At 42.6% G+C, this 24,534-nt stretch overlaps 1 protein-coding gene across 2 annotated transcripts in view; it reads right to left on the reverse strand.

Annotated features, from left to right (window-relative positions):
* Nucleotides 1-24,534, reverse strand: part of LOC126190952 (uncharacterized) — a 349,144-nt gene that overhangs the window by 82,460 nt on the left and 242,150 nt on the right. For both annotated transcript variants that reach the window (XM_049931608.1, XM_049931616.1), the window contains exon 3: nucleotides 11,711-11,865. In XM_049931608.1, the coding sequence (XP_049787565.1) occupies nucleotides 11,711-11,865 (155 nt within the window). The remainder of the gene's footprint in view (nucleotides 1-11,710; nucleotides 11,866-24,534) is intronic.

Consider the following 24,534-nt stretch of genomic DNA (forward strand, 5'->3'; position numbering starts at 1 on the left):
AATAGACAATGACAGCATATATACATTATATATAAAATTATTAATGTTTTGATTTGTCAAGAGATTTGGGTTCATCGCTCCAACCTGTAAAGTGAGAAAGATCTACGGAGACGCCAAAAGTTAGTGAGTCAGAACGAAGAGTGACGCAACTGGAATGTTTCTGCATCTGAAATGATCTTCAAGTAAGGACGTGATGCTCTATCCTTGCCTATGATATCTTTGTTACTAGTTTGGAATCTAAGATCAGAGGTAGCGCTGACAATAATTGTTCTGTCAGGTAAACAAATGTAATAACATGCGAGTAGCAACAAGTAAAAATAACCGTGACTTCATTTGGTACTTACTCTGGGATGAGACCAGTCCCATAAATAGGAACAAGATAGACCAGAAACGAGTCGTGTTAATGGGGAATGGAGTGGCATTTCAGTCGAATCAATTTTTTTAAATTCTGAACCTCTAGAATTTTGTTTTTGAAATGGTGCTTAAATATTGTTTATTCACGTGAGCTCCCGAGGCCCACCGCACGGCGTCCATGGAGACGAGGTGCAAGCCAGAGCTTAAATAAATTCTTGGTGTTGACTTAGTACTTACGTACCGCATTTTTAAAATGTGACTACGCTTATTCAGGCTGTTTTAGTTTTATTTCTAGGCCATGCCCTCTTAGACAAATTATAGATTCAGGTACATCTTCTGAAGAAGGCTTAATTATTTTGGCTGAAACCTAGGTAAAGGTTGGTTTCATTGCCGCAATCGAGGCTGATAGTTTCTTAAATATTACTGTATGAATTAGTCAACTATCAGGAGAAGTTGCTGAGGTCAGGAACAAATATTTTAGATTGAACAGTAGAAATGACTCCATAAAGACCAAAAGATAGATTTGCAACAGCGATGTCTTGTACAGGCTGTTGCTTAGCAGCCACCGTTTTATGAGCTGTTCTGAGAAAAGCCAAATGAAAAGGAATGAGCTTGATATGTTGCAACATCTTCGAGAGGCGTCCTCATAAAAGCGAAGAAGAGAATGCAGAGGAAGATGAATTTCAGGAAGAGGATGAGGATCTTAATTCTGGAGAGTCAGATTGAAACTGCCGATATGAAAACTGAATGTGTAAACAGATGAACGTATTTGCATCACTGACGTTTCATATAGTTTTAAATTAATTGTATTTCTTTAAGCTGTACTTATAGAGCAACCAACATTTCCTTTCCCATTAAAAAATACGCTGTTAAAATGACTTCGTATGTTACATTTTTTAAGAAGATAAACTCATACTTTCTCATTTATACTAGTGAATCTGTAAACCAGGGGCCTCATGCAAATTGGAACGCTAAAAATTTATAGTACGTGATCGCGAACATTAGACAAATGAATGTAATTGCCGCACCAACCTGGACTACACATTCTAACGTACACACCTCAATGCATGTATATGTAAGTACATGAAATATCGTGATACGTATAGGTAGGATTACTGAATTAGCTTGAGAGAGTAATTTTTTTTTAAATACAGCGAGAAATTATGACAAACTTACTACTTGTGGAACAAGCGAAGAGGCATTTGGTTACTATAATGGAAGCACCCCCGCCATAGCGTCAGCGACATCTAGACAGCTAAATAAGGGTATCTCACGAGTTGACGTTGGAATTTTCATGCCGAAAGACCAGAAATTGTGGAAATCAGCGTGGTACGAAGCGAAAGACAGGCAGGCAAACTAACATATACATACCGATTCATCCCAAGGCGCCTCTACGGTTGGAAATTAAGTAGCTTAGGGGTATTTACACATAAAACTGAAAATGTGTGCTTTAAATGTTTAAAATTATAAAAATTAATTTTGGCCGGAATTGCGGTACAAAAATTCTGCTATGCGTCGTTTTTCCAAATGTGAATTCAGTGTGGCAAAACACGAGAAAAACACATTTAAGCAAGGCAGCCGGAGGCGGTTGGAATCCTATTACTTTCGAATATCGTGACGCACATTTGCAAACAACAAACTAGCCATCAACATAATCTGAAACGTAAAACACACTACGTTTCACACAGTAGTTACGTTTACTTCTCACTTCATGATGATAGATTTTTTTCTGGAACATTATTGCTGAACAGCGCTCTCTGAGTTCAGTAGGATATCATCCTCTACAGCTGACATTTCAAATCTGGTATGTCCTTGAAAAGGGCCTAATGGGTGTGTATGCAGCACTGCGTTTGAAAGACCGCCTAGCAACGTGCGGATCCATGTTTGGCAAGCCCTTAATCCCGGACCTTTGTCCTGCTCTGCAAGAGACTTTCCAACAAGCCTAGGAATTAAGAGGGGCTCCTGTTTTACGCGAAATACTAGGGATGCACTATTTCAACCTAATTTAACCTCTGTTATTCGACTTTTGTGAACTTACATTTTATATGTACTTGAAGATGTGACACAGGTCCCGAGACCGGGTGGAGCTTTCCTTTTAGGAAAAAAAATTATAACTGCAGCGAATATTATCACTGATGATAAAAAATGCACTATGTACTTTATTCGCTATACTGCTGGCTCTAGCAGTTGCTGCTGAAAGCAGTCTCCCCACTTTTATTACATGCTGAAAGCACTCGAGAGCCCAGACCAGTTGCATAACGAACTGGAATCCTCTTCACGGATGAGCAATCTAAGTTGTTTAGAACAAATACAAACGACCAGGTATAATTCTTGCATTCTATTGGTTAGCGATACCTCGACGTTTGGAGGCCATACAGGGCACACACAGCTTTTTCTGCCTCTGAAGGTTATTCACTATATCACCTTAACTGCTGTTAAACGAACCTGTCAGGAGAAATTCCACTACATTAAAGGGCATAGCAGAGCGTGCTTTTTCTTTCTCTTGTTCTAATACCGGCGATGTTATATAACAATATTACACTTTTATTTATAGAACAAGTTTCGAGCACACAAAGCTACCTCTACAGTAATACAGAATTGAATTCTATTAAGTACAACCATTATATTCAACTAAGGGATGCCATATCGTAACGTTTATGAGATTGTCATTTGAAGTGACATGAAAAATACGGACCCCTTTTGAAACAGTGAGCTGACGCCCTCAACGAAATGTGATGCCGAGTAGTTTCCCGCACTTTGCCAGACAAGATTTAATTCGAGATTTTCTCCGTGTATGGTTCGAGTGTACAGTACTTTTTTAAATCTTAATGTGTGCTGTTGATTACTAGTATGCTTCTGATATGTAAATGAGAGCACTAAAAAATCTACCAGTAAGACATACCATGTGCCAACTCATAGCCCCTTTGTTTACAAGATCACAAAGGTGGTATTCGACAGTAAAAACATGGAACAGTGTTCAGTGATCGAGCCACCAAACCAACTGTGGCGGAATCAGGAACCTGTCCCAAGTAACCTGCTGATGACGTAATGAACACCTCCGTCTCTAATCGACTGGTCTGCTATCACCTGGTAACTCAGATTTTTCATCGCCAGCTACTAAACAGTGTATAACGCCAGAAGGAACACTTTTTACAGCGAGAGATCAGCTGTCAAAATGCCAACTTTAACGAAGCCAGGAAGGTTTCTGTAATGGGTTGCGTATTATCCAGATACTGATTTCTTTCATATTAATTCTGTTCATCGAGCTGTACTAAAGTGTACACCAACTAAAGTGTACACCAACTAAAGTGTACACCAACTAAAGTGTACACCAACTAAAGTGTACACCAACTAAAGTGTACACCAACTAAAGTGTACACCAACTAAAGTGTACACCAACTAAAGTGTACACCAACTAAAGTGTACACCAACTAAAGTGTACACCAACTAAAGTGTACACCAACTAAAGTGTACACCAACTAAAGTGTACACCAACTAAAGTGTACACCAACTAAAGTGTACACCAACTAAAGTGTACACCAACTAAAGTGTACACCAACTAAAGTGTACACCAACTAAAGTGTACACCAACTAAAGTGTACACCAACTAAAGTGTACACCAACTAAAGTGTACACCAACTAAAGTGTACACCAACTAAAGTGTACACCAACTAAAGTGTACACCAACTAAAGTGTACACCAACTAAAGTGTACACCAACTAAAGTGTACACCAACTAAAGTGTACACCAACTAAAGTGTACACCAACTAAAGTGTACACCAACTAAAGTGTACACCAACTAAAGTGTACACCAACTAAAGTGTACACCAACTAAAGTGTACACCAACTAAAGTGTACACCAACTAAAGTGTACACCAACTAAAGTGTACACCAACTAAAGTGTACACCAACTAAAGTGTACACCAACTAAAGTGTACACCAACTAAAGTGTACACCAACTAAAGTGTACACCAACTAAAGTGTACACCAACTAAAGTGTACACCAACTAAAGTGTACACCAACTAAAGTGTACACCAACTAAAGTGTACACCAACTAAAGTGTACACCAACTAAAGTGTACACCAACTAAAGTGTACACCAACTAAAGTGTACACCAACTAAAGTGTACACCAACTAAAGTGTACACCAACTAAAGTGTACACCAACTAAAGTGTACAACTAAAGTGTACACTAATTAAAGTGTAGCCTAAACAGTAACCTTAAAACGGTGGAGAACCTTCCTGCAACAGAACATCACTGACGTGCCTTTACTGTGTCGTTTCTCAGTTTTGCCAAGCAAGAAAGAGACCGCTTTGGCCGAAGAAATTCTGAGCCACATTGCTTTAGAGGCAGCGAGTATTTCACCCACCGCAGCAAGCTCGAAAGAATCACATTCCAAAGAATATTAACTGAAAACACCTACGGAGCTCCCAAGCCGGATACTATCCCGGCCAAGACGGCCTGCAACTAACTAGAGTTTGCTGAATCAACTCGGTAGCTACTCGTTTATTTACTACGAACACTCAGCACACAGTAGGTGTCTCAATCTTGTCTGACTAGTCTCTCAGCACAAGCGCTAACGCCTTGTTGCCCTTTAAGCAAACTTAAGACTGATACGACGGATGTTTATTCCCTGTCTGTTAGCCTGCCTGGTAGGCCAAAAGCCTCACGATTTGTTTTCGCTTCTCATTTCTCAGCTCCAACTATTATTCTTGTCACGGCATGAAAGTCAAGACATTAGACCAACTGGTGTTACAAGAAAAGTCAGGACATTCGACCAATTGGTGCTAGTAGTTGAGCGCAATCAACTGGAAGCTTGTACTAACGACGTCGCAATATCTTAAACCGAAACTGGATCAACAGCATCCATCGCATATCACCCATGCGACGTATCCCAAAATATTGGCCAAATGTCCGGGCCCCGAACCAAGCAGGATTAACATGGGATACTGAATGTAATAAATATGAAAAACCGTCTTCTGGAAGCTCATTTGTAAGTTATTTTATAGACTACCCTTTTCAGCGATATAGTACGTCATCATCAGGCACAAAACAACAAATTTACAGCAGTATTAACAACAGTAACATGGGATAAGATATATGGAATCATATTTGTCAATAATCAACAACATGTGAGAATATTTGCAATACGAAGCTACCACTAAGATTTCACGAGTTACGTTTATTATGTTGATACAGAAAAATTAGAAGGTCCAAAAGTCACACTTTACCAGCGGTTTAACCATTTCGCGGGGCTTCTCATTTTTTTATATCTACATAATGAACATAGCTTGTGGAAGCTTCATATATGGTGGCTTCATATTGCAAATCTGCTCATACCTTATTGATTAGTGTCGTATGATTTCATTTATCTATTTCTGTGTAATTATTTTTAATATCGCTGTAACTATGTTGTTTAGTCCCTGATGGCAGTGTATTTTGTAACTGAAAGCGGTAGCCTCTAAATTAAATTGAAGATAAACATACAGCTGACAGCTTTTTGATATGTATTACATACATATCGGCTGCTGTCTCGCCATCCAACCCAGCAAGAATGGATGCACCTAAGTGAATACTGAATGCATTTAGAGAAGCGCAACACGAATGGTCACATGCATGTTTGACACGTGTGAGACTGTCACAGAGATGCTAAAGAATCTGAACTGACAGCCTCTTGAAGATAGTTTAATTCTATCCCGAGAAAGCTTGCTTACAAAGTTCCAAGAACCGGCTTTAAATGATGACACTAGGAATATTCTAGAATCCTCAAAGTATCTTTTCCGTAGGGATCATGAGGACAACATTAATTACAGCGTGCAGAGCAGGATTTAAATAGTAATTTTTTCCGCACTCTACACGTGAATAGAATGGGAAAGCCATAAAATCTCAATGAGAAGTACCCTCTACCATGCACTTCACAGTTGTTTGCAGGGTACAGCAATAAGTGTAGACGTAGATATTCAGCCAATCTAATTCTTCTCTAGCTCAGAACTTTGGACTTCAATGACTATTTAGTAAGGATTTAGTAGGGTAACCGTTGTTCATGTCTGTTCCTAGAGAAGACTGTACTCTGAAGGGATCTCCATTGTTCGGAAGGACAAGCTACTCGCCGCCGCTACTGCAGCGAGGCTTTCCACTTTCTGCATGTGTCAGCGGTGCTCTGAAGTTACCTTAGAAGCATGTACTCTGTGCCTAGACCTTAGGAGAGTCGATGTCCTTCAGATAACTGAAAGCCGAAGGGCACTTAAGCACGTGTTGGCAGCGTACAACAGCACGCCCACAGGAAGGTCTACGTAGGAAACCTCTTAAAGAACCAACTCTTAACATGGCCACTTGACGGTAAGTACTTTGAGCGATTACTGAAAACACTGGACACTCCGTCGTGGTGGCAGTGTCACTGACCAAATGGATTCTTTGAGGTAGAGAATGTATCAGTTGGTAAATAACACAGCTTCTGCCACCATCTCCTAGGCAGCTAGGGCGAGGTTCCAAAACTCATGTTGGGTTCCTCGTTCTGCGCACAGGTTAAGACCAGTTTGAGAGGCATCGGCCTGTTTCAGGCCTTCTCAGTTTTATTTGCATACTGGATTAGCATACGAGATTGACCCGCCAGGATAGCCGAGAGCGCTAACGCGCTGCTTCCTGGACTCAGGTAGGCGCGCTGGCCCCGGATCGAATCCGCCCAGCAGATTAACGACGACGGCCGGTGTGCTGGCCAGCCTGGATGTGGTTTTTAGGCGGTTTTCCACATCCTCCTAAGTGAATACCGGGCTGGTCCCCACGTCCCGCCTTAGTTACACGACTCGCAGACATTTGAAACACGTTCCCACTATTTCACAATTTACACTTAGACGCAAACAGCTGGGGGTACACTAATTCCATCCCAGGGGGTATGGGGTGGCGGCAGGAAGGGAATCCGGCCACACCTTGAAATTAACCATGCCAACTCTGTACTTAACCCTGCCCACAATGCGGGATACAAGCTGTAGCAAAAGAAAGATTAACATACAAGATTATTCCTACTTCATCTACCTTCCGATTCGTGTTTTATTTGTCACTATTTCACTTGTTTTGCACGTTGACTAAATGAGTGGTTGGGGCGTATCTTTTAGCAATGTAGATAACGCCTTTATCTGAAGCTAATTTAATATTTATTACTTGAAATAGCTTTTTCTCAGGTGGCTATCACTCAGAGTTAGGGTTTCGCGCTAACGGACAGCACAAGCAGCCGAAAGAGCCTTTCAGTGCTCATCATCCTGGTGCCTGGGACAATGGTAGGGTGACCAGCACTTTCAACAATATAACTGGAAACGGTGGTGGAAGGGGTGAGAAATCAGCCTGTTAATAAATTTTCGGTGGAGTCTTCAGCTGCCCACTTCCCGATGCCTCGCTGTGTTTTTGTTCTTCAGACACCGTTCCACAAGTTAAATACATGGGCCACACGTGTTTGTCCTTTCCGTGGGAATCCAGTGCAAAGCTTACACCAAAATTTCGAGAATTATCCTACAATCAAGTCAGGCAGTGGGAAAATGGCGACACTTTCTCATTTCCGTAAACGCGAATCTCGTTGGTGGATATATCTTTAACTTGTTGGCGGTAGCTAGTAAACCAACTTCCAGACCCCCAAGTTGGAGGAGCACTTAGGCCCTTTCTGGAATTGGCTAGGAGTGTGACGAATGCCCTTCCGAGATCTGAAGGAAGGCTATAAAAATTAGTGTGGGATTCTGGCTTAGAAATCTTGATTCTGACGCGACCGGTGATTCCATGCTTGTCTATGATGTTCTGGACTTCAGCCTAGAGCTAAGCCTTCCAGAGTTACTTTGAACTTACTCAGGACTTTTTCGACAACCGCGATCGGTAATCGGAAAGATGATGAGGTCCGCGGCTCGCAGTCACGACACACCGACCAACACCAGCCACTACGGCGCACAGCGACTCGTCTGCAGCCACCTCAGTCGCAGCCACCGCAAGATCGCGTTTGCGATGGCCACCTACAACTTCGGAAATCGTGACAGTGCGAAGGGAGACGAGTTCATTCCTATCTACTGCTTCCAGCTTGTTCGCAACTCTGTCAGTGAGCTTCATGCACTTATATACATGTGTTCTGCAGTCCATTTCTTTTTTCGAAGGGGCATCTGTCTCCGTACTCAAATAACCACTCATGTTTCGTTTCGTTGTTGAGTTTATATGAGTGAGTACAAAAGTCTGGTGGTGATCACTCCCATTTTTGTTTGTTAATCTGTTGTTTGCTCTGACAGGGTTCATGAAGGTCTTTTGTAATTTTGTTTAAAGGATTATTAAGTTTTCTATCACGGTTTTATACCCGACTTTTGTCCTTTGTGTGTCTTGGCACCATTTCTTGGTTACAGTCCAGCATCACTGGTGGCGACCCTAATAATCACTCATTTTTATCATTTTTTGTTTATTATGCAAAAACATTTTCTTGTAATCTCTGTATTAATGTGTTTTTTATTAATTTACATACTGCCTGATCAAACGCTATGATTCTACAGCCAACAGCCAGACTCATTCAAATGAATACTCAGGTCCTCCAGCTGTAAGTAGTAGGCGAGGTGCCTGACGAGATAAACTTTTCACATGAAGTTTATAATGTGCACGCCTGTTGATTTTTCAAGTGCCCTATTAACTTCATGGAGGTAATTATTTTATTTGATCTGGGGTAATAGAATTAGCAGCAAATCTAATCTGCATATCCACGGACCACCTGACGAGCAAGAGACTGTATTTCCACCAAACCGAACATCTCGCAAGTTTTCTGCCATGGTCCGTTTTGTCTCCGCTCGTACAATTTCAATCCCCACTGTGGCCCGGTGAAGTAGGAGGCGAGTGACGAAGTCTGTTCATCTGCAGTTTCTATTTTGGTTCACTATGTTTTTCATTTCTCCAACAGCGGGTTGTCTTTACAGTGTTTTACCTGTTTCTGTTATAGCTAGCTTCAATTTATCTACATAAGCTCTTTGAGCAACCTCAGTTTCTCCACGGATGCATTCGTATCTTTGTAGCCGGTTTTCATCATCGGCGTATGAGAAAGTTCGCGGTCTGATGGAAGCTGTACACTGGGCAGTGCCAAAAAATAGTAGCACGAAAAATAAAAAAGTACATACTGGCGGAAAAATGTCGCTCTTCAGATTTATTGAGACTGTGAGGCCATCGCAGAAGAAAATGATTATTTCAGGAGTGCATTCGAAATATCAGTAGTGTTAACTTGTTACCACTCCGCGAACACACTTGCGACGATATTCTTCCATGTGGTGAAACTTCATTTTAGCTAACTGGAAGCTTATTATAGGGTCGAATATTATCTTTGCAATCTGTCATGCTGTAAATTTAAAGTTATCATCCCCTCCTTCGTTATAAAAAAAATCATTGCCTTGTTACAAGTTGTGCGTTAAGAGTGTATGTTTTGATTACTGAGTCAGAGAATCTTATTTGAGTTTACTATTCTGATGACCCACGAGGGATTTTTAAATGTGTCTCATTCCTTTTAGAACAACAAACATATTTTTAACATTTTCTCTAAATTATTTCGTCTGAGCCAAGTCGTTTCATTTATTGTCTTTACTCAAAGCAGTTCCATGCTGCGAGGCTTCCTTATTGTTCACACTTGTTGCAAACGATATTTTATCTCGTAAATGCTCTGAGATGGCACAAACAGTTAACTAAACTAATTACACGCAGCAATCTCCCGTCATTAGCAAATAACGTTTCTTTACATGAAGTCAGGATTCAGATGAAAAAAGGCAAATTGTTAGCTGCTGTTTAGAAGATTGCTCTCTGCTGAGTATGATGTGTAATTACCTGGCATATTACTGAGGTATATGGTGGCATATTCGATAGCGAGGGACCAATATCCATTTTCGTTGCACATATTAATTTAGAAGGCGCATAATACTGACGGACAAGTACCTTTACCATTTTGTTTTCTTGGGCATGCAGAGTCATATGCTACAGCATAGCTTAGTAACTAAGGGTTTTATTGAACCGGTCAGCGTAGTACTTCAGCTTATTAAGCAACACACACATCACATTCTGACTAATAATATTAATAATAAATTATTATATATTGCAGAAGTTCGAGGGTGGCCGAGCAACAGAAGTTGGCTACCGTTTTATCCCATCTGTCATAAGGAGTGTCCCTCTGTTTTAGAATCAGGAGTGACCCTCGCTTTTTAAAACAAAACTGTCATATCCACTGTGGTGTATAAACAAGACGACATAAAGAGGAGGCGTTTCATGTTAGTATAGGGGCGGTGGGAGAAAAAGGGGGGGGGGGGAGAAGATAGGGTGTCAAACACGCAATTGTTAATCCAGAAGAATTTAAAAAAATAGTAACTGAGAAAACACATCGTCCCTTGTAGCTCTGCCTGGTAACCTACCCACGGGATGTCTTGACAATTCAAAGACGGACTTTTTCAATCTTCTTACTATAGATAAAAACTGCAAATTTCACTGAAAGGGAAGTATCTGTCCCTGGAAAAAATGTAGAAAACTGACAGCACGAGTTTCACTTAATTTTTAAAGAAACAGTTACTCTTCCTCGTGTTTCCAGTAAAAAAGAAAAAAAAAGAGAAACTGAAATGTTGCATTTCATTGCCGTTAATTCTGTCCGAGAGTTTAGCTCTGAATGGGACCGAAGAACGGACAGTGTACTTATCCGTTAACTGTATTTCTGGCAGAGTATCTCCATTGAGCTTATGATTTGAGTACTTTCTTTTAATAACGTGTAACATTTTTTTTAAATGAACTAACTTTAATTAAGTGCAATAAGAACAGTTTTGATATTACGCTGCATCGTTACCGAACACTGAACAAAACCGTCGTTTCGGCCATCTTTAGGGCAGTCCTCTTCGGAGAGGCTAACCTGCAGTTAGTCGGCCGGAACAAACACGCTGCGAAGACGCTAGGAACTTCCACTTCGCAGCTTTAGGTTCATAATAACGTTACCTAGCATCAGAAACGATTTTATTCAAATTGACACTGGCCGTATGTTATGTTTAATTGCAGCATTACTGTATACACACGTACGAGTTTAGAGAAAATGTCCATTCGTACAGGTGTTACTGCAGTTAAGACATTTACGTCACTGCACGCTGAGAATTTCTAAGAAAAAAAAGCCACGAACAAACTTGTTAACAGGTGAGATATTCAGACACATCCATGTCTCGTCGCGGTTTAAAATAAAACTACGAAAGGGATATCAGGAAAAGAAGCGGTCTGGGAAATTCTAGACCAACGGCGAGCGAGATTACGCGCAGTTCGATGCAGCTGTATCGTGTGTCTTCCGAAAGCAAAACGAATGAGAGGAGCAGGCCGGGGCGGTGCTAGAGCCCTCACCTTGAAGTTGCCGATGCGGTCTGCGACCATGCCGGCGAGCGGCGGCATCACGATGGCCACGACCGGCGTCACCGCCGACATGATGGCCGTCTCCTCCACGTTGATGCCCAGCTCGCGCATGTGGATCGTCAGGTACGGGTACAGCACGAACACCGCTGCAACACACAACACAGACAGCCCTGCTGAGACTGCGACACTTTCTGAAAGTAGCCTTTTTCAGGAAATAAACATCGTAGGCAACCCATTTCTTTGGCGCGGCTGGTACGCCAAATTAGCGTCACGTTAGGCTTATTTCACATCAACCCGGCAGCCGACAAGCCGGTACTTTTGCCAGGCCGACACGGGACCTACCGCCTCTTCATACGTAGCCGGCAGTCGCACGGCATGCTGTGTGCCGTCCTTTCGTGTCTTGTGCATATTCAGTTGACCTCGACAAGAAATGGGGCACGACCAGCTATTAATTTGGTATCTCTCGTACAGACGTTTTAAAAACAGAAGAAGAAGAGTGCGTTGGGTCTATCCACTCAGTATGAGAAGAGACAAAGTGAGTTCATTCTTTGTTCTTTTTGAGAAATTAAGAGGAGATGAAAATAAGATTTTTAATTATTTTCGGATGAGTTTACGAACTTTTGACAATATACATGCACGAATGATGAGTTCCATTCAACGCGTTAATACATTCTTCCGAGAATGTATCCAGCCTATACAGATGTTGGCAATTAAAGTCAGCCGCGCGCGGTAGCCACTTGGTCTGGGGCGCCTTGTCACGGTTCGTGCTACTCCCGTCGGAGGTTCGAGTCCTCCTTCGGGCATGTGTGTGTGTGTGTGTGTGTGTGTGTGTGTGTGTGTGTGTGTGTGTGTGTGTGTGTGTGTTGTCCATAGCGTAAGTTAAAGTTAGATTAAGTAGAGTGTAGGCTTGGGGACCGATGACCTCAGCAGTTTGGTCCCATAAGACCTTACCACAAATTTCCGAATTCCAAAGGCGTGTGTTGTTTTGCACAATACCTAAGGTACTCTGTCCATAACTGGACTTTCAAGTATACGAAGAAGTGAATGTGTACGTGGGGGAATTTCTGCCAATAATGTACGAAAAATGATGACGGATTATTTTATGACACTGGAGGAATCTGTGAAATGACAGCTATCTAAATTTTAAGGTGCCACTGATATTAAATTTTTTTGTATTTAACGTAAAAAATAAATATTTGTACTTACCGTAGTCGTCTCTGTTTTTGTCACACATCCATTCAAATCCTTCGTTCAGTTCTTTGCAGACTTCGATCCATGCATTCCGTGTTTCTATTCTGTCCTTGTAAGTACCTAAAGTCTTGTCCCAAAAAAACTGGTCTTTCCTAAACTAATTTCATGAGGATGTCTATATCAATTTCCGCCTTGACTAGAAATGTCCGCAACAGATTGAACCACCAACAAATGAAAAATCAAGTGGCCGGCACACGATAGTTATCGGATATATGTGTAGCGCTCTACTGCTCTGCATGCCCCACCACCTGCGCCGGTATTTCCGCATGACACAGACATCGGGCCGACACAGTAGGGGCCGCCGGCATCCCACAGCCTCTGCCCGGCTGTCGGCTGTCGTTCAGCCGCCCACGTCGCCCAGGTGTGAAACGTCCCGTTAGCGCCACACCCCCACAACCGGCTACACGGTGCCGGCTGCCGGCTGCCGGGTAGATGTGAAATAAGCCTATGACAAGCGTCGAACGTGATGGCAGAAAGCTGAAATTAAGAATAGGTCTGAACGATTCATCACCGTCTACCTGGTACTAAATTCAAGCTTAACTCCGCTGCCGCAGGTCGGCACTATACTGCAGAATGCGCTACTCAGACCTGTACACGAGCACGCTGCGATGGTATGGGATAACGCCGCGAAAAAGCATTGTTGGTAAGGCGGGTACCAGGTTGAGATTCATTGGGAGAGTCCTTAGAAAATGTAGTCCATCAACAAAGGAGGTGGCTTACAAAACACTCGTTCGACCTATACTTGAGTATTGCTCATCAGTGTGGGATCCGCACCAGATCGGGTTGACGGAGAAGATAGCGAAGATCCAAAGAAGAGCGGCGAGTTTTCGTCACAGGGTTATTTGGTAACCGTGATAGCGTTACGGAGATGTTTAACAAACTCAAGTGGCAGACTCTGCAAGAGAGGCGCTCTGCATCGCGGTGTAGCTTGCTCGCCAGGTTTCGAGAGGGTGCGTTTCTGGATGAGGTATCGAATATATTGCTTCCCCCTACTTATACCTCCCGAGGAGATCACGAATGTAAAATTAGAGAGATTAGAGCGCGCACAGAGGCTTTCAGACAGTCGTTCTTCCCGCGAACCATACGCGACTGGAACAGGAAGGGGAGGTAATGACAGTGGCACGTAAAGTGCCCTCCGCCACACACCGTTGGGTGGCTTGCGGAGTATAAATGTAGATGTAGATGTAGATGTGAAGGCGTTCCGAACACTGCAGGACCGAGCACTAAGGGTGGCACTACGTGTGGAGCGCGATCAAATGTTTGGAGACTTCCACCAACCCACCCCCTATACCGCCCTCCGTGTTGGTACACATACATCATGCAGTTGCTGTATACTATAGTTCAGTGTATGAAAGCAGTGTTTATAAAAATTTTATCCATTTGTTGCATCCTTGAGCCCCCGCTTCGCGATTTACGCTCAGCGGTTGGTGACGTCAGCATTTGGAGGTTAAGGCAGGAGAGTTAAAGTTCTTATACATTGAGGGAGAGGAAAGTCACTGTTTACAATGTTATAAAATAATAAATGATATTGTAGCTAAGAAAAACTTGTCACTGATAATCAGCATTAAAAAAAAGATACAGGCCGATCTTAGTTTTTTAAAATTATTAAATTTATTTTTGGCAAAAATATGTCATTTCGGCTTTCGAGAACGCTTCAACGAAACTGGGCGACCCTTCTCTACAGTTCCTGCACAATTCTAAGATCCAGACGTTCGGAGGAAATATTACATCGCAGAAAGAGACGAGTCAGGTCCCGCTGCCTGGCGACGCCAACCTGCATTCCAAGCATGAGGAACTTACAAGAGGATAATCAAAACCGAAGATCCAGTTAAGAAGAAACAATCAACAATCGGAGGCCAACCACACGGATTGAACTCCAGAAACTAATATGGAAGAAGAAAACCCATCGAAGACAAAGATTTCTTAACATCTCCTTCCCTTTATGGGAAAAAGCACCTTTAATTTCGCACCATCGTTGCCTACTGCCAGCCGCTGAGGCCGAGCGGTTCTAGACGCTACAGACCGGAACCGCGTGACTGCTACGGTCGCAGGTTCAAATTCTGCCTCGCGTATGGATGTATGTGATGTTCTTATGTTAGTTAGGTCTAAGTGGGCCTAAGTTCTAGAAAAATGATGACCTCGGATCTTAAGTCTAATAGTGCTCAGAGCCATTTGAACCGTTTTCGTTGCCCATTCCCACCTGCTCCTGAGAACCGTCTCGCAATCTTTCCACACTGTCCAGTCAAATTAATGTGGCCTATTAAAAACCTGAATAAGCACCTTTTGTGGAGCGAGACGTGCAGGAAGAGAGCGAGTGAGGTTGAGGAAGCCATGCCGACTACAGTGCAGTGCCCAGCTGCGCTAGGTTCATCGGCTGATATCCATAGTGCGAGCAGCGAGATCGAGGTGACCCCACAGATTCTCGATTGAGTTTGAATGCGGGGTGTTTGTTGACCAAGGAAGTACGGTAAAATCGTCCTGGTGCTCTTCGAACCACGCACGCACACTGCGAGTTGTGTGACAAGTTGCTGTGTCCTGCTGCCAGATGAAATCCTGCCGAAGAGAAACGAACTCCATGTAGGGATGGACACGGTCCCCAAGGATAGATTAATACTTGCGTTGATCCATGGTGCCTTCCAACAGGACAATATCACCCAGGGAATGCTACGTAAACATTCCCTAGACCGTAATGTTCCCTCCTCCGATCTGGACCCTTCCCACAATCCAACGGCATTTACCCGATGTAGCATAAAAATCTATTCATTATCAAAGGCTGCCAGTCGACACAGTGGACGTCCATTTCCGGTAATGACGGGCAAATTCTAGCCTTCGTCACCGATGAACAGTCGGCCGGGGTGGCCGAGAGGGTTCTAGGTGCTACAGTCTCGAACCGCGCGATCGCTCCGGTCGCAGGTTTGAATCCTGCCTCGGGCATGGATGTGTGTGATGTCCTTAGGTTAGTTAGGTTTAAGTAGTTCTAAGTCTAGGGGACTGATGACTTTAGAAGTTAAGTCCCATAGTGCTCAGAGCCATTTGAACAGATGAACAGCTGTCAGCGTACGTGCATGAACCAGGCACCCAGCGTGGAGGCCATAAGCAGCAAAAAGTTCGCTATACGGATACACGGAAGCCTCTCGGTTCATCTGGGCAGCTGCTGAACATTTGGACGTTTATTCGCCCGTACACATCCCGGCAGCCGTCGTTCACCCCTGTCATCTATGGCTCGGTTTTGGATAGTGCCATTTTTGCGATGCGCGGTACATTTTAACCACGGCGGCACATGAACAGTTTACAAATTCAACTTTTTTCGGGGATGCTTCCACTCTTGGCCCGAAAGCCAACGATGTCCTTTTGCACGTCAGATAAATCGCTCCATTTCCCGTATTACGACAACGACTGCACTGTTTTTTCTCGTTCCCTCGACACACTTTACACATCCTCCACTGCTGATGCCACTACCTGCTATTTGTGGGTGATTATGCACGTTGACGTCGAACAGAGCCGGTGGTCCCATTAATGTGACTTTTGCGTGTATATTACAAGCCACTGATAGTGTTATGTAAACAAGGAATAACAATCCCCGCCAAGTGCTGCTATTGACTAAAAATCGGACGTGATCCACACTGAGCCGTATTGCTCTCTTCGACCTCTCTGAGGCTTGATCGTGTTTGCATCTCTGCCAAAGTGCTGCTCGGCGGCGGGACGACAACGTCTGCGCGTGACAGTCGGGGCAGAGTGCTCCGAAAAGCACGGGCTGACTGGAATCGCTGCGTGAGGCGGAACTGATACCAGCGGGACAACGGTGTCGCGCTGGCTTTGGAGAGCTGTGTTGCTGTTTTGGCAGGAGCGTACTTCGCTGGCCGGTGCGAGCTGAACACAGTTACACGCAGAGCGCTGAGGCGCGTCCGTTATTCGTCTCTGGTGACACGTGCCCTGAGAAGCAAGCCTCTGAGAGATCACCTTGCGTTTGTTACTATTCTCTGCCAGTTGTCAGCGACCCGTTCCTGTTATTACACTTGTGATGAGCAGTTTTAGATAGTTTTGCATCGTAGACTTTGGCGCCTCGTAGTGGAGCTACTATCTGAGCGCTCCTGCAGTGTTTTTAATACCGGTTGACTTGGGTTTTATGTAAGTCCTTGCGGACTTTTATTTGTGCATAGTTATGGTGTTTATGGCCGCAAAGCGTCCTACCTGAATTTGTAAGACGTTTCGAACTGTTGTTTATACTTGGTCTGTATCAAGAAGTTGGATTTGTTTCCAGATGATCCCAGGGAAAAAGAGAGACTATCTCAAGATTAAGGCTAAAACCAACTAGTAGTGAAATGCTAAGCGAGCTCGTGAGCTTCAACTGCCATTCCCTACTATTTGAGTTGGTACAGCAATAAGGGCCGTGGTTTACCAATTATCGTGAGTTGTCCTTAATAATTTCGATTCTCCTGACATTGTATTTGGAGCTTCTTATATGTATAATTATTTAAGCTGCTTTACGTAATCATAATGATTAAGCTCCCTGTATGCTTGTTACGTCTTGAGCTGATGGGTTGTGAGCACATTCTAAGCGTGATCGGGAGTTTAAGTTCCTGCTCTCTACTATTTCTTTTGCTTTAACGGCCACTAATTTGCAGGCCAGGCTATTGTAACCTATTTCCTTCAGTAGTAGGCGTCTCCAGACACTCCTCTCATGCCGCAGTTATAACCTTGGCGCCATTTGTGAAACGTTTGAAATCTCTAAGCTCGCAATAAATTTTATAAAATAAACTACAGATTTAACTTAATTAAAAGCCTAAGTTTTTTTATTTTTAGTAATACTTGAGGAAATTTTATGCATTTCGTATTGAGAAGTACCAAGAAAACCCACTGTTACAATTGGCCTTCGTTCGGTCGCAGTTCTTGGTTGGCATTTCTTTTGTGTGTGTGTGTGTGTGTGTGTGTGTGTGTGAGAATTCGACCAGTAACTGTAATTTCAGCTTTTGTTTGTTATTGATTTTTGTAATGCTCTGTCTGACTCGCGTGTGTGTTAGCTTGCATTGGCAGGCCGTAGTGCCTCGAGCCGTCGTATCTGCTTTCGTCCTGGCGGCAAAGTTACTGTTGCTTCGTACTGAACTTGCTGTAATTTAATCAACTGATCTTAGCACTGCATGACTGTATTCCACCCATCAGATTTCTGGCGTTTCATGTATGAGTCACTCTTTAACCCAATCATTTAATTCTAAGGTTTTAAGACGTTAATATTTTAATTCTTTGATACTTCTATTGAGTTATTTCTGATTTTAATTTTTTTTAATTTGTCAAATCAGTTCACGATTTTGAAATAAAATGATTAGACTGAAATAAAGACAAGCCCATCAGGTTGAATTAGTGTACAGTAAAAGAATAGAACCCCTAAGATGGTGTTTTGGCAATAACCCCTTCTGTTCTGACTGTCTCTTTAAGTTGATTGCTAGTTTTATTAATTAAAAAGGAAATTAACATATTTTACTGTATTTTTTCCAAATAAATTGCTAGGGTTGTTCTTGAATGTGAATCATGCTGTGTTTATCCCCTTGCGTGAGCCATCCCACTCCACAATCGAGTGTGTGAATCACTGTGACGCCTGTTAAAGAATGCACTAAAATATCTCACACTTTATACATACCTTGCACAGAATAGCGCAACACTCTTCAGTTCGCACTAATAAAATGGCTCTGGGCAACATTCACGGTGACAAACGTAGCAATGTCTTCTCCACGACCGCATTTTGCTGTTTAGAGTGCTGCTGTTTATCAACAATTACCTAATTTTAAGAAACTTTGCTTACGACTGCGAAGCTAGGCTTACAAATGGTTCTCGACATTCAGTCAACATGTGAACAAGACGCTATTAACACGCTGGCAGTTAAATTTTGAGAACCGCAACAACGATTGTTCGCGAAATCGTCGCATAAAATGGAGGAATTTAGCACAGCTCTTTCAGTGCAGCATTTACTAGCGTCAGCGATTACCTAACAGGAAAACACTTACTCTCTGCCCTGCCAAGCACCAGATATTGTCAACAACTGACACGTCTAATTATTACATAGGGCGTGAGCTGCAAGCCACTCAAATCTAACAGACTGAACTGACGAATAAATATGAAAGGTGGCATCCTCGTTACGAAATTATATCTGTAGCACAAGAAATATCTGGTTGCTCAAAACGTCCTAGTCATCTCTTTTAAACTTAAGTATCTACGGAACTGCAGTTCCACCAGTCACAGATCAGTCCCAGCTTTTAATTTAAGAACACTGGTAGTTTGGTAAATTGCCTCTCTTTTGAGTGGCTCTACACGGAGAAACGTGGTGGAATCACTCAGGCTCTGTACACTCAAATTCCTTTGAAGTGAATATCAAAGTCCATCCATCTTGATCTAGATTCTCCGTAGTTTCCAGAAACCAATACACGTGAATGAGAGAACAGCCCTCAATGGTTGCTTGAAACGGCTCATAACTGCTTCCTTGTTTCTTACTACTACACAACCTGTGCTCAAGACTATTTTACAAGCGTGGCACAGCTGAGAATCGAAACGGATACGACAATTAACGTTTCCTGAACCAGACCCGTCGCCTAGTCTGTGTGACGCACCGCTCATAGCTAGGAGCGCGCGGGTTCGTGCCACTCACGCGCGAGCGCTATGCTACGGCGTCGCGAAGGACGAGGCAACGAACGTCTCAGACTGACTTCTGTGTCCCCCCCTAGCGTTTAGCTCATGGTCGCAGCCTTGTTCCCTGACGTGCCACAGTAATAACGTTTCCCAAGCCTTTGTCTCATGTCCTATGCGGCCCCGTGGGAAGTGTCTACCTGTTCCCATGTGACAGCTGAGTGGTCGTTGCAGACGTGCTGGTCCGTGTATCTAGCTGTCAGACACGCATTCACTTTAGTATATTACCTCGAGAGCGGAGGTAACAGTTTTCCTTTTTTTTTTTTTTTGTTACAAAGAATTTATTTCTAATGAACATATAATCTTTCAACAATGCAGACACATCCACGATAAGCAACAGACAAAGATGTCTTCTTATAGGTTTGACGTTTCTTTTATCTAATGGTGTGTGGCGGAGGGTATTTTCGGTACCACTCTCTTAACCCTCCAACCCTGTTCCACTCGCCAATAGTACGTGGGAAGAATTACTGTCGGTAAGCCTCTGTATTGGCTCTAATTTCTCGAATTTTCTCCTCGTAGTCAGTACGCGAGATGTATGTGGGGGGGGGGGGGGGGGAGGGAGTAATATGTTGTCCGACTCCTGAAAAGTGCTGTCCCGAAATTTCTATAGTAAATCTCTCCGTGATGCACAACGCCTCTCTTGTAACGTCTGCCAGTGGGGTTTGTTCAGCATCTCCATAACGCCCTATCTCTAGCTAAGCGATCCCGTGACGAAACGGCGCCACTCTTCATTGGATCTTCTGTATCTCCTCTATCAGTCCTGCCTGATAGGGATCCCAGACAGATGAACAATACTCAAGAATCGGGCGAACAAGCGCATTATGAGCCACTTCTTACGTAGCTGAGTTACGTTTCCATAAGATTCTTCCGATGAATCTGAGTCTGGTATCTGCTTTTCCCACTATCTGTTTTATGTCGTCATTCCACTTACGGTCGCTCTGGATAGTTACGTCTAGATATTTTACGGCAGACGTTGTCTCCAGCTGTTTGTAATCAGTAATGTAGCTGTACAGTAGTGGATTTCTTTTCCAATGTATGCACAATATTTTATATTTATTTACGTTCAGCGTCAACTGCCAGAGCCTTCACCGTTCATCAATTCTCTGCAAATTCTTACTATCTTCTGGCGTTGCTACTTTGGTGTAGACAACTGCATCATCTGCGAGTAAGTCGACTAAGTGGCGTCAAATCGAAAGACTTGCACCAGGCGAACGGTCTAGCCGACGGGAGGCCCTAGTCACACGACGTTTGCATTTTGCATCTGCGAATAGCCTTAAAGAGCATCAGACGCTTCCTACTAGATCATTTATTTGTAAATAGCAACGGTCCTATCACACTTCCCTGTGGTAGTCTGGATATTACTTTTACATCTGTCAATTTAGTTCCGTTAAGAGCGACTTGTTGAGTTCTGTCTGCAAGAAGGTCTTTAATCCTATCGCAGGTCTGCTCCGACACTCCGTAAGCTCGTGGTTTTTTTTTTTTCTTCATTAAATGGCAATGCGGGACGGTGTCAAATCCCTTACTGAAATTGAGGAACACGGCATCAACCTGAGCACCGTTGTCCACTGCGCTGTGGATCTCATGAAGGAAAAGAGCGAGCTCAGTTTCGCAGGATCTCTGTTTGTGGAATCCATGTTGATTTTTATGCACGAGATGTTCGTTTTCCAAAAAATGTCAATTATTCAGCATAAAACATGTTCCATATTTCTACAACAGATTGACGTCAACGATATAGGTATATAATTTTGTGGATCTGTCTTACGACCTTTCTTAAAAACAGGAATGACCTGCGCTTTCTTCCAGTAATTAGTACTTATTTCTTTTAGAGGTTAGGGCTACATTATCATCATTACCAGCTGTTTGATTGTCATAATCGGCTGCTTCGTCGTTGTCGTCGTCGTCGTCGTCTTGACTGATTCACTCTCTTACTTTGTTTGTGGCTGTATCTTGGCTCTCTTGGTTTTTCTCGGTTCAGCATATAATGTTTAACAACATGGTAACTTGCCCTCTTCCTAGTTTCGTGGAAATGCATTTAAAAAGATAATCGCGTTGTAGAGGAGAAAATCTAATAAACAGCCCAGGTCCCTAAGCTCACTGACGATAAAGAAAACGCGAGGTTTTAGGAATTGATTGTGGCGTTAAAAGGATTACAAGGGTAGTTTTCCGAACATTTTGGAAATACTGCCGATGTTGTATCAGTTTTAGAGGCAGTTTATTATTTCAGCTGAAAGCTCTCCTGCGCGTGTATAGATGCAACTGATTAAAACGGGAATTACATTGCTGATCAAAGGTAAATCCTTTTACGTGAGTACTGCCCACAATGTCTACATTGCTTTCCTTAGGTAGTGTTTTCACGTCTGCATAATGAGGTTACGAAAGTGCTACAATATTTCTATCAACGCGCGCACACTTGCGCCTCTCACTCAGTCACTTATTTTTACACCTCTATTTCCAATAATTCAAACACTTAGGTACAGTTTAAATACTTTTACCTACTTTTAGCGCCTTAGTTTTTGGGCTTGGGTTGCAATATATAATCTGCAGACAAACCATGATCGCTCTTCTTATTAACCATGCTCAGGCACTTTCCTTCGTTGTGGGATAGCAGTTTTTATCCGGTTGCATAACTAATGGTAGTCAAATTTACTGTCTTGCTATTCTGCAAGTCAAATATTCTTTCTACCTCATTCCCACACGGCGTTCTCTCCACTAACGTATCTGTGTGGCAGGGTGTTGGTAAGATTACAATCTATATTTGCTACTTGTGAAAGTTCTTCCAGATTATGTTCTAGTCCTTAGAGGGATACTTTACTTCCATACAGGCTTTATTCTATTGTTTATTAGCGGGTGTAGCTGGGCGGTAGTTCGACCTCTCAGCGCGCTTGCTATCGCACGCGCAAGTAGTTAATTTCCAGCAGAAACTTCCTGGTGTGTATGAAATGTCCCATAAAATCCGCGCGCAGGAGGATATCAACACATTTTACAGTATTATGTACTCCATACAGTAGACGATGACTGCGTCAGCATCACACACACACACACACACACACACACACACACACACACGTACGTGTGTGTGTGTGTGTGTGTGTGTGTGTGTGTGATGCTGACGCAGTCATCGTCTACTGTATGGAGTACATAATACTGTAAAATGTGTCGATATCCTCCTGCATTTATAGTTTTCTTAAGCGCAATAAGGGAATCACACCTTAACCACCAAGAACTCTGATACACCGTTAACACCACCTTCTCCTTATCTTACTATTACCACTGCATATGATGGCTGCTAACATTGTCTAGGTATTCGCCAAACCGAAACCCTTGCATCTAATTTACAAGAGGTATAACGTGGTTCATCGCTCCAGTTCAGTCGTTTCCAGTCATTCATTTCGTGTGGTGTCTCTTTTCTTGCCATTTCAATCATCGCTTAGCACTGACTAGAAATGTGTGGCTTACGAAGAGTTGCTCGACAGTTTTACTTCATTCTTTGTAACTCCCTTCATAGTCTCTATGCTAACTGGACTGTGCAACTGTACTCTGGCTCGTTCACAACCTATTTTACACGTGGCTCATCTGCAAAGGGGGTTAGTAGTGAACTGTTGCATTTGCGCCCCTGATACCGAGTCATATATTGGCTAGCCTTTGAACAGAAGTAAATGGAATAGACAGTTGTCTATACCACAAACTTGCGCAAAATGAGGTACACTCTACAAGTTCAGATTGAAACTTATTTATTAAAAAAAACTACTTCTAACTCTGTGGCCATGCATATTAAAGTTCACAAATAAATCCGATCTGGATAAATAATAATCGGTGAGATTCGTACATATAGTTTATTGTCTCGCACCTACACACTTTCACGTTGTTCCTTCACAGTTTATTCGCATACACTGGCGTCCACGCTTACACTCGAGGCGCACTGACGCTCCAAAATTACCACCACAACCAACAACGACGAAAGGACCACATTTTTTCGCTCATATCCTCAGTCCAGAGTCGGGTCACGTGACACTACATTAATCAAAATAATTCCTAAACATGGCGACAATTTATTTACAATTTTTATAAGATTTAAATACTTAAACCTAAATACATCATATAACTTTACACTCATTTATCACCAGATAATTTTATAATTCGTTGAAATTAAAAAAACACTAGCAAAACACAAAACAAGTACTTTCATATCCATTTTGCATTACACTACTTTCATTCTGCATTTAATGCATAATTTTATTCTTAAGCACGGAAAATTAAAATCATAACTAATTTATGACATGCTATCAGATTTACATAATTAGGAATAACTCCATGTTCTGGCACAGTTTCACCCTCTCCCTTCATTTAATGACGTCTTTGAACGAAATATGAGACATACAAATACTTGTCTGGCACTACAAAGATCGAAACAGAATGGTGTCTTCATAATAATGACTTACTTTGCAGTTGTTCTGATCATCTTTATAACTTAATTCTATTATGAAACGTTTTGATTGAAGTACACCAGCCCAACATATTATTTCTGCTGCTGTGCTTTAAATTTAAATTGCAAACTACTTGGAAGTGCTCGTTCTCAAGTGACTTCTATTTCGGACTCATTATAAGCACACCCTACATTATTTACTGAAGTGCAAAGTCATGTACAGTAATTATATGTAGTTATGTAACCAAGTAATTTAAAACATCTGAAACTGCTGAATGCTGCCTTTTCTTTACCAGGGATGGATGAGTCTCTAAATACACTCCTGGAAATTGAAATAAGAACACCGTGAATCCATTGTCCCAGGAAGGGGAAACTTTATTGACACATTCCTGGGGTCAGATACATCACATGATCACACTGATAGAACCACAGGCACATAGACACAGGCAACAGAGCATGCACAATG

The sequence above is a fragment of the Schistocerca cancellata genome, chromosome 1, assembly GCF_023864275.1.
Source record: "Schistocerca cancellata isolate TAMUIC-IGC-003103 chromosome 1, iqSchCanc2.1, whole genome shotgun sequence".
Classification (NCBI taxonomy): domain Eukaryota; kingdom Metazoa; phylum Arthropoda; class Insecta; order Orthoptera; family Acrididae; genus Schistocerca; species Schistocerca cancellata.